Source organism: Arvicola amphibius, chromosome 2, assembly GCF_903992535.2.
Source record: "Arvicola amphibius chromosome 2, mArvAmp1.2, whole genome shotgun sequence".
Classification (NCBI taxonomy): domain Eukaryota; kingdom Metazoa; phylum Chordata; class Mammalia; order Rodentia; family Cricetidae; genus Arvicola; species Arvicola amphibius.
Genome location: NC_052048.2, coordinates 190350800 through 190366009, shown reverse-complemented (window position 1 = coordinate 190366009; position 15210 = coordinate 190350800). Strand labels below are relative to the sequence as shown.

Genomic DNA, 15210 nt, shown 5'->3' with positions numbered 1-15210 from the left:
TAATTCTTACTTGATAACTATTTTGTTATATGTAATTTTACTATGTTAAAGTTAAAGCTTTTCTTTTATTGTTTAAACAGAAAAAGGGGAAATGATGTGGGAGAGTCTTCTGTTTGAGTTGATTTCATTGGCTAATAAAGAAACTGCCTGGCCCATTTGATAGACCGCCCCTTAGGTGGGTGGAGTAGACAGAACAGGAAGAGGAAGTGAGGTAGAAGGATCAGTAAGATGCCACACCTCTCCTAAGTGAGACAGACCACTGTGCCTCTCCTGAGAGAGAAGCCAGACGCGATGAAGCTCCAGCCCAAGATGGACGTACGCTAGAATCTACCTGGTAAGGCACCACTTTGTGGTGCTACACAGATTATTAGAAATGGGTTAAAGCAAGATGTGAGAAAGAGGCTGGAATTAATGGGCCAGGCAGTATTTAAAAGAATACAGTTTCTGTGTAATTATTTCGGGTTTTAAGCTAGCCAGTGGCCGAGAGCAGGGCGGCGGGAAGCCGCCCGCAGCTCCACACTACAGAGTGCTTATCTAGATGGATACCCAGAACCTATAAACATGACAGTAGCCATGACTGAAATCCCAATACTTAAGAGGAAGAAACAGGAGAATCAGATGTATGAAGTCATTTTCAGTAACATCGTGACTTTGAGGCTAGCCTGCTATACATGGAGCTGGATTTTAAAACAAAGACAAATATATACCATTTCTCTGATCTGATTATTGTATGTTGAATACCCAATTGTCACACTGTGTCACATAAGTACATGCAATTATGGTGTCGACTAAAATTTAAAATGTTATAAGATACCCAGTGTTTGAGAAAAAGTCGTATTTCCCACTACCTAATGACTTCTACCTATCCCATATCTATTTCACATGGAGCTCAGTAAGTTTCTGTTGCTGGGATAAAACACCATGACCAGGGAAAACTGAGGAATAAATAGTTTATTTTGAGTTATGGTTTCAGAGGGATAAGAGCCCATGATGGTAAGAGGCATGCAGGCATGATGGCAAGAAGCAGGAAACTGTGAGGTCATTCTCAACTACCACCAAGACGCAGAGAGAAAACTGCAAGCGGGCAAAGTTTAATCTCGAAGCCCAGACCCAGTGACTAACTTTGTACAGACAGGGTGTAATACCCAGACCTTCCCAGTGTCAACAACAGGGACCAAGTGTTCAAAGGCCTCAGACTACGGGGGCATTTCTGATCTAAACCACCACAGCATCATTAACCATTTTCTAGGGATATTCAAATACATTTACGAGTACAACTGACAGTGTTCTACCCTTCCTATTTAAAAAAAAATTACCGTTAGTGATGTTATTCCATGAAGGACAATGGGCTAGGTTTGTTGTTTTAAGAATGTCTGATATGATGTACTATAATTTCCACCTTTTTTCTACGATGGATTAATTCATTTCACACATAACATGTGTGTATAGACCACTTAGGTGGAGAACCCTTACAGGGGTGAGACAGCTGCAGAAAGTAATTATAGCTAGGTGGTGGAATCCGCTGTAGTTGATTACAGGTTAAGGGGGTAGGAATTGGGAGGCTGTATAGCTGCACAATTTCTAAGAGCTAGAGCGGCAGCATTGGAGAGCACTGAAAAAATTTCAGTGTGAATATTCAACGAATACTTACTGATTGTCCTTTCCTAGCCATTGGGTTAAACTATGAAGATTCTAGAGTAAACAATGGTCAGCATTTAATTCTTTTCTTGTTCTTTTACAGCAACCATTTTATAGTAATTAAAAAAAAACCACAAAAGCCCTCAACAGTAACGGAAAGGTAACTGCTTAATGATTGTAAATTGTAACTAATATTCCTTATAAGCTGACGGATTTCATGTTTGTGTAAATCTGTCCTCTTACTATTATTTTTTTAAATAATTTTATATATTTATTTATAAAAATTTACATATTTTTATATCATGGATAATACACCTTTCATTTCACTGGTTTGCCTCTGACTACTGGGATTTTAAAAGTTCCTTTTGTGTTGCAGCAATCCTGGGTTACACGTACACCTAACCCTCTCCGCCGTCTCCAGCTTGCGTTTTAGTCATCTTAAGGGCATCTTAAAAAACGGGGCTTTTTTGATGTCTGTCGGGGGTAAAGTCACAGTGAGGCGCGCGCTCACTTCGGGTTAACTCTGGTGGAGATCATCCTGCCTACGCAGGGATGGGTTTCCGTGTGATGTGTTGGTGAGTCTTTAGCTTTGCTTACATTGCGCCGTGGGGAGGGAGGGAAAGAAAGCAAGCCGCATTCCTACAAAGCGGCGACTCACTTGAAAGTGTTTCCCTTGGAATGTTTCCAAAGAGTGTTTCCGCGGAGAGAAGGTGGACCCAGACACAGGAATAACCCTCCGGCCGTGCGGGGAACCGGGAACCGAGAGCTGCAAGCTAAGCGCCGACGACAGCCCCGGGGCCCTCCGGAAGGGGCGGGTCCCCGTGCGCGCGCGTGCACGAGCAGCCCTCCTCCCGCGGACACGCGGCGCGCCTCAGGCCCCGCAGCCGAGCGCCGAGCGGCCGATCCGTCGCTCCCGCAGCCCGCGCTCGCCTCGCTCGTGGCTCCACCCGCCGTCGTGTAAGTGCGCGGCTGCCCGCGCGGGGCCGCGGGGCGGGGGCGCGGGAGGGAGGGAGGGAGGGAGAAAGGCCGCCCCCTCGCTGCCAGTGCCCGGATGGAAGCTGGCGCGGCGGCAGCTTGCGGGGTCGGGGGGGGGGGGGGGGGGGATCCTCCTGCCTCTTTCCCGGGCTTCTCCCTGCTCACAGCTCTCCTTCCTGGCCTCCTGCAGTGCCCGTGCCAAAGTGCGAGCTGCTCCTCGCTTCCTCCTGTCGCAGAATCACAACTGGGAAAGTTTAACTTGGGACTTCTTTTCTTTTCCATGCAGAACCCATAACCCGCTATGGAGCATGCATTTACCCCGCTGGAGCCCCTGCTACCCACGGGTACTGTATTCCTTACCCCGCTTCCAGTGTCAGCACGAGGCCCGCAGAGGGACTGCATCCCGACGCCGAAGGGCTGCTCTCTGCACTTGAACCCTCTCCTCCGTTGCTTCCTCATTCCCGTGTGCAAGTCACACAACCACCCTTGAGCCTCTGTTTCCCTGTTTGAAAAGTGGACATAAGTATTATTAGTCTTGGCCCCGTAGAACCTTTGTGAGATCTGAGGGAGTTGATACAGTTTGTGGCCCCTACCTGAAGTTCCAGTAGTAAATAAACGTTTTAACACAAGGAATACATCTACCACAGCAGAGCATTCGACGCTGGAACATGAGGGACCCCGATAACTGCCTGTCAGGGACCCATTTCTAATCACCTGAAAGTACCTGAACTTGGTACAAGATTAGTAAATGGTTATATAAAAGTCTGAAGGGTTTAACTCTAAAAAATTTAATTTTTACTATAATTTTTATGCCCTCTATGGATTGAACCCAGGGCCTGGAGAATGCCAGACAAATACCTTTATCAGTAAACTACATGCCAGCCCCAAGGATTTTTATTTTTCAAACTTTGAGATTATTGCACTCCACATGGTAATATGTGGAATGAGTTTTACTAGAAGCATTTATTTTGTAAGTTGACTACAATAAATGGATAAATTGGAAGGATAGATGTATTTAATTTCCAAATTAGTTTTTTTTTCCACTCCGTAAGTGTGTGGGGGTACATGAGCGTACAGAAGCCAGTTGTCAGCCTTGAGTGTCATACCTCAGGTGCTGTCCAGTTTGTTTTGGGATCTCTCCCTGGCCTGGAAATCATTCATTAGGCCAGGCTGGCTGGCTAACCAATTGGATAGAGTCCCCAGGCATCTTCCTGCGGCGACCTCCCTAGAGCTAGGATTAAGTGCTAACCACTATGCCATGCATATTTATGTGGGTTCTGAGATTGAATTCACTTCTTCCTGCTTTCCTGACTGAACTGTTTCCCCAGACCCTATTTACCAAGTACTGTTTATTATAGTGTTTGCACTGTGTGGAATTTTGGGTTCATCATGAGTTTCAGAAGAAGCATCATCTTTCAGTATTTGCCTTTAGTTTTTTTAAGCGTGTGAATTTAGGGGTCTTGCCCTGAGGTTTGAATCTGATTTGTATTTACCACTAGTACATCCTGGGATTATTGATAGGAAAATTCAGAAACTTTAGTAGTAACAGGGCTAAGATGGTTTCTAAGAAACGTAGGGTTATGTGTGTCACACAATTGTGTGAACAAGCAGGAATCTATCTGCATGTACTAAGAGGGCTACCTTGTCACTAGTCTCTGTACTATTGTGGAACCACCCTTCTATGCCTCTGGTGCATCGTTACATTATATATTATATAGGGAGAGGAAAATAGTGATAGAATAAGAATTAAAACTCATTTTTTAACTTGCTTATGACATTCCCTGTTTATTACTGTAAACGGTTTTTCAGATAGAAAGTGTCACATACTTCTTGCAAATTAAATTTCACAGTTTTTAATCACCTGATAATGGCAGAGCCCACAGCATTTCCGAAAGTAAACACTTTCGGAATCCTGGTGGACTTGTTGACCTTCAGAATTTCACTGTAAGAAGGTTGCTAATGTTCTCTGTCTTGAGAGACGCGGTGCAGAGAGGGAGAGTGCTGTTAGGACGACACTGAAGCGTTCACATCTCTAGATTTCAAGTTTAGTCTCGCTGCTTAGTGGTTTGTTCATCTGGAGAGCAGAGATCTCCAGATTACATCCTGGAGCTACCATGGCTATCAGTTAAGACACTAGAGCAGTATGACTGGATAGCTAGTAGTTATCAGATTCAGTCAGACGAACAGTGGCGGTAGGAGGCCAGGGTCAGTGCTGAGACGGAAGCAGTAAGGTACAAGACGTGCAGCGGTCCTCATTTTTATTACATACTCAGGGGAGAAGCCTTGGCTCTTTAATTTCAAACACCCCTAAGTGTACACTGGATCAAGGTGTGTAAGACTGGTGTCCCATGTCAGGTACAAAAATTTCAGAGGCAGAATCTTCTGTGGCGATTCTCAGAATTGCTTCCTCTATAGATTCCCATCTCCTTTTTAGCTTTGACTGTGAATGAGGTTCCCAGCCATGTTTCTGTTGACTTTAGATCTACGTAAGATGTAGTGATGAGTGGTTACTGTGAGTCCAGTGCACTGCCCAGTGCTTTATAATAGTTAAGAACTAGTGGAGCGTTTTTGTTTTGTTTTTTTAATCAAGCAAATATATCCTTCCTCAAACTGCTAAATATTTTACTATAGTCTCCTGGAACTACTTACTCAAAACATAATGGGTATATATTTAAACTGTTTTATAGATTGCTATTTTAGAACAGTGAATTAATATAATATATTAATATATGTGTGTATACATATATTAACTTCAAATGTTGAATGGGCTCCTTACTCATTTTCTTTATGAACAAAATAGAAGTGTTCCTAAGTAAACAGCCCATTCTCCTTAGCAGAGGTGATCTTTCTAAGAAGTTATGTGATAACTGGGGACTCAGCTAAGTGAAGCATGTGCTTTGCATGTACGTGGCCTGGGCTCCATCCTTCTCACTAAAATCAGACATCTTTATGTGTTCTTCTGAATTGTAGGCTTGAATGTTTAACATAACTAAGCTTAGAAAATAACATTATACCTTCTCTCTGCCAATTTTCCACTGGCTTCTTAGTTGTGGATCATATAGAGAAATATCCTAAGTTATTTCTCTCTCTCCTTTCCCTCCCTTCTTCGCTCCCTCCCTCTTTTATTCCTTCCTTTTTTGTCATTTGTGTTCCAGCCTGGCCTCCAACTTGCTGCATAGGTGAGAATACCTCTGAGCTTCTGGTCCTGCATAGTTTCTCCTCTTGAAATTACAGATGCTTATCGCCACCACACCTGATTCTCTGTGGGGTTAGTAATCCAGTCTAAGGGCTTCCATGTTAGGAAATTACCTTACCAACTGAGCTACCTCTCCAGACTATGTTTTGTGTCTTTCTGATTAGCAATATACATTAAAATTGGTCTTTTCTTAAGGGTCATATTATTTGTAGTTTGTATGGTTTTTCTCTACAATTGATACTTTGTTAGCAATGTTTTTGAAAATTTATGTACATGTATCAGTTTGATAAATTCTTAGAAATGAAAGTGCTGGGTGAAAGGTAATTTATACGTTTCCCAGGTCGGGGGAAATGATGCGCTAACTCATGCTTCTCTTGCTACTGGGTGCTGTGGGCAGTGAACAAGTCAAAGGCTGCGCTTTCTGCCTGCGAGTGCACTGTGAAGTGGGATGTCAGGATGAGAGTAAGATGGGTTCTGGCGAGATGATAAACTGCAGTGCTTATGTATGGAGTACGGGGTCCCCAGAGAGGGGCTTAGGGAAGGCAGGAGTGGGCCAAGAAGCCATGGATGAGCAGACTGTGTCTGCGTCTCTAAACGGCCATTTGTGAATGGCACAGGGAAACCAGACGTAGTTGCAAGGGATGGGCCAGCCTTCGGGAGGGCTTGTGCTGCACCCACACAGGAGAGTACTCACCTGAAGTGGCCGCTGTGCAAGGAGATCTGATGGTGCTGGAGGATGTTGGCAGGAGTTTGAGAATGGTGGCGAGATGAGTAAAATCAGGAAATGGAGGTTAGAGAACCATTTCGGGGAGGAACGGGAGAGTTAGAAAACATTTAAAGGTTTCTGTGCATTCCTCATTTGGGATATCCCATAAAAAACAGGCATTAAAGTACCCTAAAGCTCAAGTAAATCATACTACCCTCAGCTAGGTGCACATATACCATCCCAGCACTTGGGAGGTGGAAGCAGGCGGTTTCCAGAAAAGAAACTGTATCATGATTCTTTGCTAACTGAATACAATCATTTATCTTTTCACAGAGACCTGTGTGTGTAGTTTCCATACATTTGTAAAGGAACTGAAAATTTCCCATTGTTTAGTGTAATTTTCTATCTTGGACACACAAATACCTCCTAATGAGAGTTGCCTCTGGTAATCAGTGTCAGGTTGTAAGGCTATGCCATCTGGATTTGTGTGAGTATATGCTGATAGTCACGTGATGAAACTGTATCAGGAGCTATTTCTAAATCTTATCTCGGTCTTGCAGGCCCTCCAGTGTCTGACTCTCGGCTCTTCCCTGCTTCACTTTCTATTCCAGTATTTACTCAAGTGAACATTCATTCCAACTTCAATATGCTCTCCTTAGCTCATGCTGCTTTTATCACCGAGAAAGCTCCTTATTAATTTTTAGAATTGTTATTCTTAAATCTTGGCCATTTTCATTGGTACTCAGAGCTAGCTAGTGCTTCAGTTTGCATTTTCTGTATAGGATTTTAAATATATTTTATTGGGGCTTGGCATATCTCTAAAGCATTGCTCTTATTTACAAAAGGGGCTCTTTATATAATCTGGTTATAGTTGTAAAATTATAATATTTCTCTCTCTCTCTCTGTGTGTGTGTGTGTGTGTGTGTGTGTGTGTGTGTGTGTGTATGTATGTATGTATGTATGGTGTTGATACATATGTACCACAACACACATATGGAAGTCATAGGACAACCTTCGGGAATCAGTTCTTCATTCTTCCACCATGTAGATCCTGGCACTGAACTTAGATTGTCGGCTTGGCAATAAGCAGCTTTACCGACAGAGATATCTTACCTGCCATAGATACAGTATTTTATTTCGTGACATTTTTTATTAATAAAGTAAGGCAGTTTCCTTTTTAATTTTAAGGAGAGTTGTGAAGATGAAAGTATATGTAGCAAGCATTTCACATGGACTAATATGAAAGACTGAAATCATTTTTCCTGTTTTCCTCATTTTCAAGAGTTCAGCTTTTTAAATTAATGAAAATAATAATTAGTAGGGCAGTCCATTGCTGTTCTAAACTTTGTAAACTTTTTAGTTTATTCTTGTTAATCTTCACTTTTCAGTTTTAAGTTTTACTGCCCGCTTTATCACGACACGTCACAGCTCTATATGTTTGAAACCTTTAAAAGAAAGTAGGATTGATTTCAGCTTGACACAGTGCAGCATCACTTGGAAAGGGAGCTACAACGAGGGATAGTCCATATTAGGTTGGCCTGTGGGGAGTTGTTTTGATTCGATATATTGCTATGAGAACACCCAGCTTGAAGGTGGAAGGCACCTTCAAATAATGTATGCATTAATCCACTCTTCTGCTCATGACTGTAGCTGTGATATGACTAGCTGTTTCTGGCCCTGGCTGCTGTGACTTAGCTGCTATAAGGGACTGTGACTTGGAGCGGTAAGATAATAGGAAAACCTTTCTCCCTTAAGCTGCCTTGGTCAAGGTATTTTATTAGAGCAACAAAAACAAAACTTAAGACACAGAGGCAGGACGATCGTTGTTTAAGGCCATCGTCGTCTACACAATGAGTTTCAGGTTAGTTAAAGCTACAGGACGAGGCCCCGTCTCAAAAAACAAGCCCACAAAAAGCTTTTTAAAAAAGTTTATATTTTACAATGTATGTCATATTAACTTTTTGCCACTAATGAAGTATTTGGCAAAAATGAGTTATAAAGATAGTTTAGCTTTCTATGTTGGGACATCAAAGTCTAAGGGTAGGTAGTGTTCCATGGATTTAGTAAATGTTGAGCATAGTGGCCCCTTTCTGGCAAGGCTCCATATGGGAACAAGCAGTTTGATATCCATCAGAGGGCAGAAGGAGAAATTCAGGTCCTTCAGTCTCCTGTGAGGGTGCATCTTATTTATATGTGTTCCTCAGCTCTTAAAGGTTTGTACCACCTGACAGTAGTTCACATCCACGTGATGGACCAAACCTTTCGTTACAGTTATATGTTATCCTCAAACTAACACACTCACTATATAAAGTTAGAAAACATAAACAAAACGAGCCGAGTGTGTATCTCAGTAGCAGAGAACTTTAGTATGGATATGGCCCTGAGTTTCATCTTCAGCAGTGCACAAAATAGAACCACACTGCAACCCTCAGAGGCTGCCACTGCTGCCACAGTATATGTATGTGTACATTTAATCTGTGCACTTATATATACATCCTCCCGGGTAGTTGCTATGTATATCATGTGCTTCAGCTCTTTTAAAACAAAATCAGAAATATTATACAAATTGCTTTGTTCAATTTATGACTCCACCTATCATATTCCATAGTATGCAATGCTGCCCATATTTGAATTTCCACTGTTCTAGAATTTGTTTTCCCAGTTGCTTTCTTCCAGTGAGGACCACCTGTGCATTTTATTAAGTTTTTTTGAATCTATTATACTTGTTCCTCACATTTTTAATTCTCCTTGACATCGTTGACATTTTAAATAAAGCTTTTACATCAGCCTTAAATAGATCTGATAGAATAAAAAAATAAAGCAATTTGATATGTCATACAACTCACTTTAGAAATATAACTTCTGAGTCAAAAATTCCATTTTAGTTTCTACATATAATTTGATCTTCATAAATAAATTTTATGCTGGCAAGCCTTTTATTGATCACTTTGCATTTCTTTCCAAAAAGATTATAGACTTTTAAATTTAGAAAAGATTCCTTTGAGCATGATGCTCTTGGGAGTTATTTCTTCTAAATTGAATTACCATTATTGAGGTTTGTTCTAAACTTAATTACCATTTTAAGTATTATTAATGCACATTTGATCCAGTCAGCATAATTATATTACAGACTTTTGTAATAACTAACATTTGCATGACATTGTATGCTCAGCATAGTTGTAATGCTTCAGCAGGGCAATGCCTGTGGAGAGTTTGTGGAAATAAAAGGTGATCCAGTTTTGTGCTTTAGATGTTCCGTGACTTTCCCATGTCAATTTCTGTGAGCCTTGATTTCCTTATCTATATAACAAATGGATAAATCTAAACATTATTCCCTGGGCAAATTTAAGGTATTTTAGTAGGAAATTTAAGGAGGGTCTGTTCAAATGTAGAGTTCTCTTACTAGAACTTTGTGCTCTAATAGTTATCCTGTGGCTGACTATAACTTGATAAAAAGGCAAAAATTGCACTCCATTATTAGAGCATTTTCAATATTTTGTGATAATATACTAAGTTACTTTGGCAGCCTTTGCTGAGCCACAGTAATTTTCTTCAAGAACACATTTTAAGAGGCCAAAGAGATGGGATAATGATTAAAAGCATGTACTGCTTTTGCTGAGGACCCAGTTTGGTTCTCACAGACATGCATACATTCACATAATTTTAAAAATCTTTTTTAAAATATCAGGACTTTATTTTCCAGACATTGTAAATGCTTGAAGTCCAAGATAAGATATCTTGATTTGTTTTAGCTTCTTCTATAGGTTTGTCTCTCTGTCTGTCTTGCAGATGATATTAAGTTCCTGTGTATACACATTATTGGCAGTTGTTCTGTGTACTATTTCAAGTTCTTATGAAAATACCAGCCACGTTCCTATTAATACCAACCCATCTGAGCTCATTTTACTTTACCGTCTAATAAGAATTTAGCCACGATTTGAGTTTCAGTGTTGATATATGGCTCGTGGTCTGCACGGTGCTCTTGTGATAGAAGCGACCGTCATCAGCCGCAGTAGCTGGTCAGCCATGCAAAGCAAACGTTATACATCTGGTATTCTGCAATTCTGTAGGTTTGTTAAATATGCTTTTCACTTAGTATATTTTCAGTTTATGATAATTTTATTAGGTCATAACCTTATTTGTTAGTTGAAGGGGCTCCTGTAGTTTAATGATTACCAAATAAGGAAGTTTTTAATGTCACTACAGTAGGATATAGCTGATATGTAGAAAGTCATTTTTTTGGGGTGTGTCTGTCTTTCTTAGATGCTGTTTGTGTATCTGTACAGTTCTGCTTGATCATTTGATACTTCTTGAGTATCCACTGTTAAAGAAACATTGTTTGGTAATATTTATTAAAACATAGCAAGGAAGAGTTCATTCAGGACCATGGAGGAGAATACAGGAACCTCTGTAGCCAGGCCTTATCATGGTCATGAGAGATTAGACTCATAAATTATGTATATAGTATGTTGGGACCTGCTATCCCAGAAGCAGGGTGGGCAATCAGTGAATGGAACATTTTAAGAGGAAACATCAGGTGATGGGGGAGTTTTGCTTAAAACAGTCTAGAAGGCTCTTGCTAGAGACAGGCCAGGATGCCTGTGCATCAGTTCAGGATGCTAGAGGATGAGAAGCACTTTAGGGTATAGAAGACAGGACCTAGCTACATCATGTTTGAATGAATTGTCCAAAGGGCCTATAAGAAGGTTCAGATCCTGACCAAAGTCTGGCTGAAGAATCTCTCTTATGACATGGATCTTGCTCTGTGGTGTGTGCGTAGGGAAAGAAAGAATAACTGGCATCACGCCTCCTATGAGCTAGTCCCTTCCTGTCACTGCAACAAATACCTGAGAAACTTAAAGGAGGGAAGGGCTGGGAACGTGCTTTCCAGCTGTAGAGAATTTGATTATCATGGGGAAAACAAAGAAGGAATTTACTTTGGCTCTTGGTTTCAATCCTGTTGCTGTAAGCCTCTGAAGATAACACACAGCACATTTTGCAAAGAAGGCTGCTCACCTCTTGGTTTCTGGGAAGCAACATCTCCTTTAGACTCCCCATCTATATCCAATGACCTGACCTCCTTTCCCAGGTCCTGCCTCCCGAAGGTTCTTCCTCTACCCACTAGTTTCTGGTGACCAATCTCTCAACTTACAGGTCTTTGGAGGACAAATAAATTTCAGCCTAAAACACTCTGAAAAGATTCAGCCTACAGCAGGTAGTTTAAAGTAACAAACATCATTTTGTATGTAATTAAAATTTTTCTAATAACCTCTTCAAAAGGGGTAATTTTGTGTTAGTTGCTCTAAAATGTTGCTATAACTTGTAATCAGTGTAAAAGTTATAGACGTTATGGTTTACCTTCCTTGTTCTAAATTTACATTCTTCAGGAGATGGTTTACATTTCAGTCACACATTAGTTTAGGGGCTAAATTTTCATTGAACATACTCGATATAGATTTAGTTTGTAATATATTTTATAACAAATGGCTGATAAGCGTCTTGCCAAGGCTACAGCTAAGAACTGTGTTATTTTATTATCAGGGTCTAGCTAGGAAAAATCTAAAGGAATAATTGAACTTTAGAGTTTTAAGGGTTAATCCTGAGTTTCTTTTTCAGTGATCAATGAATAGTCTCATAACTTTGTAACTAACTTCATAGACAATGAAAAGAATATTCCTTCTCCAAAGTCAGTCCTGAGTAAAGGTGTTGTTAGAGATAGATTGGGGCTGAAACCTGGGTGTTCTGCTCATGTGCTTCTTTGTGTCAATAGGGCTTTGTTGTTTGCAGTTAAATAGTTGCTTGCTTTTGAAATCAGGATAAGGGTGGTTCTTGAGTACAATGGAAATTTTCTTGTCTCAAGAGTGCATTTCTCAGAGAGCAAAGCTGTCACACAAAATCAATGACCATCTGAGCCACTCCAGAGCAGTGCCTTCCAGGTCCTTTGTCTTGTCAACTCAATGAATGAAATTTGGGACAGTGGGAGGGTGAGCTTGGAAAGGAATTTTATGACGGGATTATAGGTATGAGCAGAAGACATCTGCTATATAGGAGGAGTGGATCCTAGACAATGGCTGCCATCAGGCTCTATTCTTGGGGCCTTTTTAATAACACTGGCAGAAACTGGGGTGAGGTGAGGAGACGTGAGCTGGTCAGTGTTTCCAGGTGCCTTTCAGTTTGGGTCATCTTCACACTTAGGGGTGTATATGCAGGTTGTGGAAGAGGTTCGGAAGAAAGAAGACAGGGATCCTTATCAGAATCAGAGCTCCATTTTGCCCAAGACTGAGGCAAGGTTATTTCTAGCTTCTGGCTCAGGACAAATACCTGAACTACCCTGGCCATTTTCTGTCTTCCATTCTTATCATATTAGAACTTAGAACTAACTTACAGATTTCTTAAAAACAAACAAATAAACAAACTTTTGAAAGAAAAAAAAAGGAGGGTCTTGGGTCTCTTCTCCATGGAGTGGTAAATGCTGAGACTACTGCCCAGGCATTGTGTTTTAATTGTTATGTGTTATGTTAATCAAATTTCACTTGTCTACATAAATGCAAATCCATCTCGTGTCTTCTTCAGCTGTAAGGAGCCCTCCTTGGCAAGCTGCTGCTTTGACTACAGTACTTTCCTTTCTGTGCAGCTCATAATTGTCAGGCTTCTCCCTTTTTTACCAGCTACAGTGTATGTATAATATGCCAAGACTTTATGTCATGATTGAGCTTCACTTTGTATGTGTGCTGTAAGTTTAATTTTTCCCAGTTTGAGCTGATTTTTTTTGTATTTGCCTTGCTTTTTGTTATATTGTTAATTATGTTTCATTGTATTTGATGACTAAAGTTTTAATTTCTCTATTGTTAATGGCCAAATTGTTTCCTTCATTCTAAGCAAGATGTCATTACTTTGAAAACTGTCTTCTCCACACCATGCAGAGTATTATTCTCTTTGGCTTTAGTGGTAGTAACATTCCAGATCACTCCTCTCCCAGTTTTTCTGTTAGTATTTTGATAGTTATATGCTGTTTGAAACTAAGGGAATCCTATTCATTTAGATTAAATAACTGAAAATATAAAGCAAATCTCTGAGGACACTTTTAATATTGTTATGCTTGCCCTCCCCCACACCAACTATAAATATGGGAAAATAAAATTTGTAGGTTTTGATACATTAACAGCAGATGGCTTTGAGATCTTCAGGAGATCAGTGTGTTTCTGCACTGGCTTCCTATCAAGGGGATTTTCTTTTCTGTCCTTTTCTTGGTTAAATCCACTGGAAAGTGTTATTCTTTATAGGGGGCAAACAGATGCTCAAACAAATGGATTTCATTATGAACGTATTCCTGCCTTTATCTTGCCATTGTCTTTGAAGCTGCTCGTCTGTAAACAGGAATAGTTTCTTTAGTTTGTGTGACTTCCAGCGACTTTAACCTTTTGATTTACACTTGGGTTGGGTGTGAGGTTCTGGCTCCTGGCGCAGTTGCTGCTGAGAAGCTTGTCCTTTTCCAAGGAAGAGCACTGGGCTTGCATTCTCTTGCAAAGGGAGACTGCTTGTTCATTCCCAGCCACCCAGACCCAAGTAATCACATGGAAACTATATTAATTAAAACTCTGTTTGGTCAATGACTTAGGCATATTTTTAGCTAGTTCTTTTAAATTGACCCATTTCTATAATTCTGTGTATCGACATGAGACTGTGGCCTACCAGATAAGGTTCTGGTATCTATCTCCTTTGGCAGCTACAGGGCATCTCCCTCACTCCACCTACTCTCTCTATAGCTCTGTTCAGATTTCCCACCTGGCTTTATTCTGTCCTGCCATAGGCCAAAGCAGCTTCGTAATTAACCGATAGTAATAAAACATATTTACACAATATAGAGGGAAATTTCACATCATCCTAACCCAAGTGCTGTGAGCTGTGAATCTGTGTTTGCAGGGATAGGAAATCTGTGCCACTCCCCATTGTGCCTGGCATGTGCTGTCCTTTTATCCACAAGGTGTGCTGATTCCCTGTTGGGACATAGGCAGCTCTGTCTTTTTGAGAAAACATACAGCTCTGTTACAGTTGATACAGTAACCCAGCATCAAAAGGAAAAAAAGATAAACTTATTCTAGGCCAAGTGTGAGTAAAGAAGTATGAGGAAAGCCTTTGGGTTGCTGAAAGCTTGGGGTCTATTTCTACATTCCTCAGACATTTCCCTAATATAAAGCTAGTCACACATGGAAGTAACCAATGATGATTTGATTCTGTGCTTTCAGTATTCCTTCAGTATTTATAATTACTGGAATTATAGTCAGTCTTATGGCACATTTAACACAGGTATGACTTTTTCTTTGGTGTATCCCTTCACACTGGACAAACAGCTGGTAATTAAAAATGTACATTTTATCATTTAGCTTTTGGCTAAGGTCAAGTATGCAAATATAAATTAAAATAATGGAAACTTATCTTAATTTTTCTTAGTTTGCAACTTAAATATCATAGAAGACTTTTACTTGATTTTATTTACTCTCCAAAATACTGACAAATCTGAACTAGACTGTTTTCCAGGTTTATATTGATATCATTTGTTGAAATATTACATGCCAAGAACAGTTCCAGGCATGGGAAGGTATCCCAGTAGGCCTTCTACTTTTCAGTCCTACCATCCCTTCTTGGAAAGTTAGAACGTCTCAGATTCTCAACAAGACCCTGCTTCCCATTATTC

General features: G+C 40.5%; 1 protein-coding gene across 1 annotated transcript in view; it reads left to right on the top strand.

Moving 5' to 3' along the window:
- The first annotated feature begins 2474 nt into the window (after positions 1-2474).
- Positions 2475-15210, top strand: part of Tpk1 (thiamin pyrophosphokinase 1) — a 332106-nt gene continuing 319370 nt past the window's right edge. Inside the window, exons 1-2 of the mRNA XM_038319484.1 lie at positions 2475-2595; positions 2900-2957. Coding sequence (XP_038175412.1) covers positions 2915-2957 — 43 coding nt within the window. The 5' untranslated portion in view covers positions 2475-2595; positions 2900-2914. The remainder of the gene's footprint in view (positions 2596-2899; positions 2958-15210) is intronic.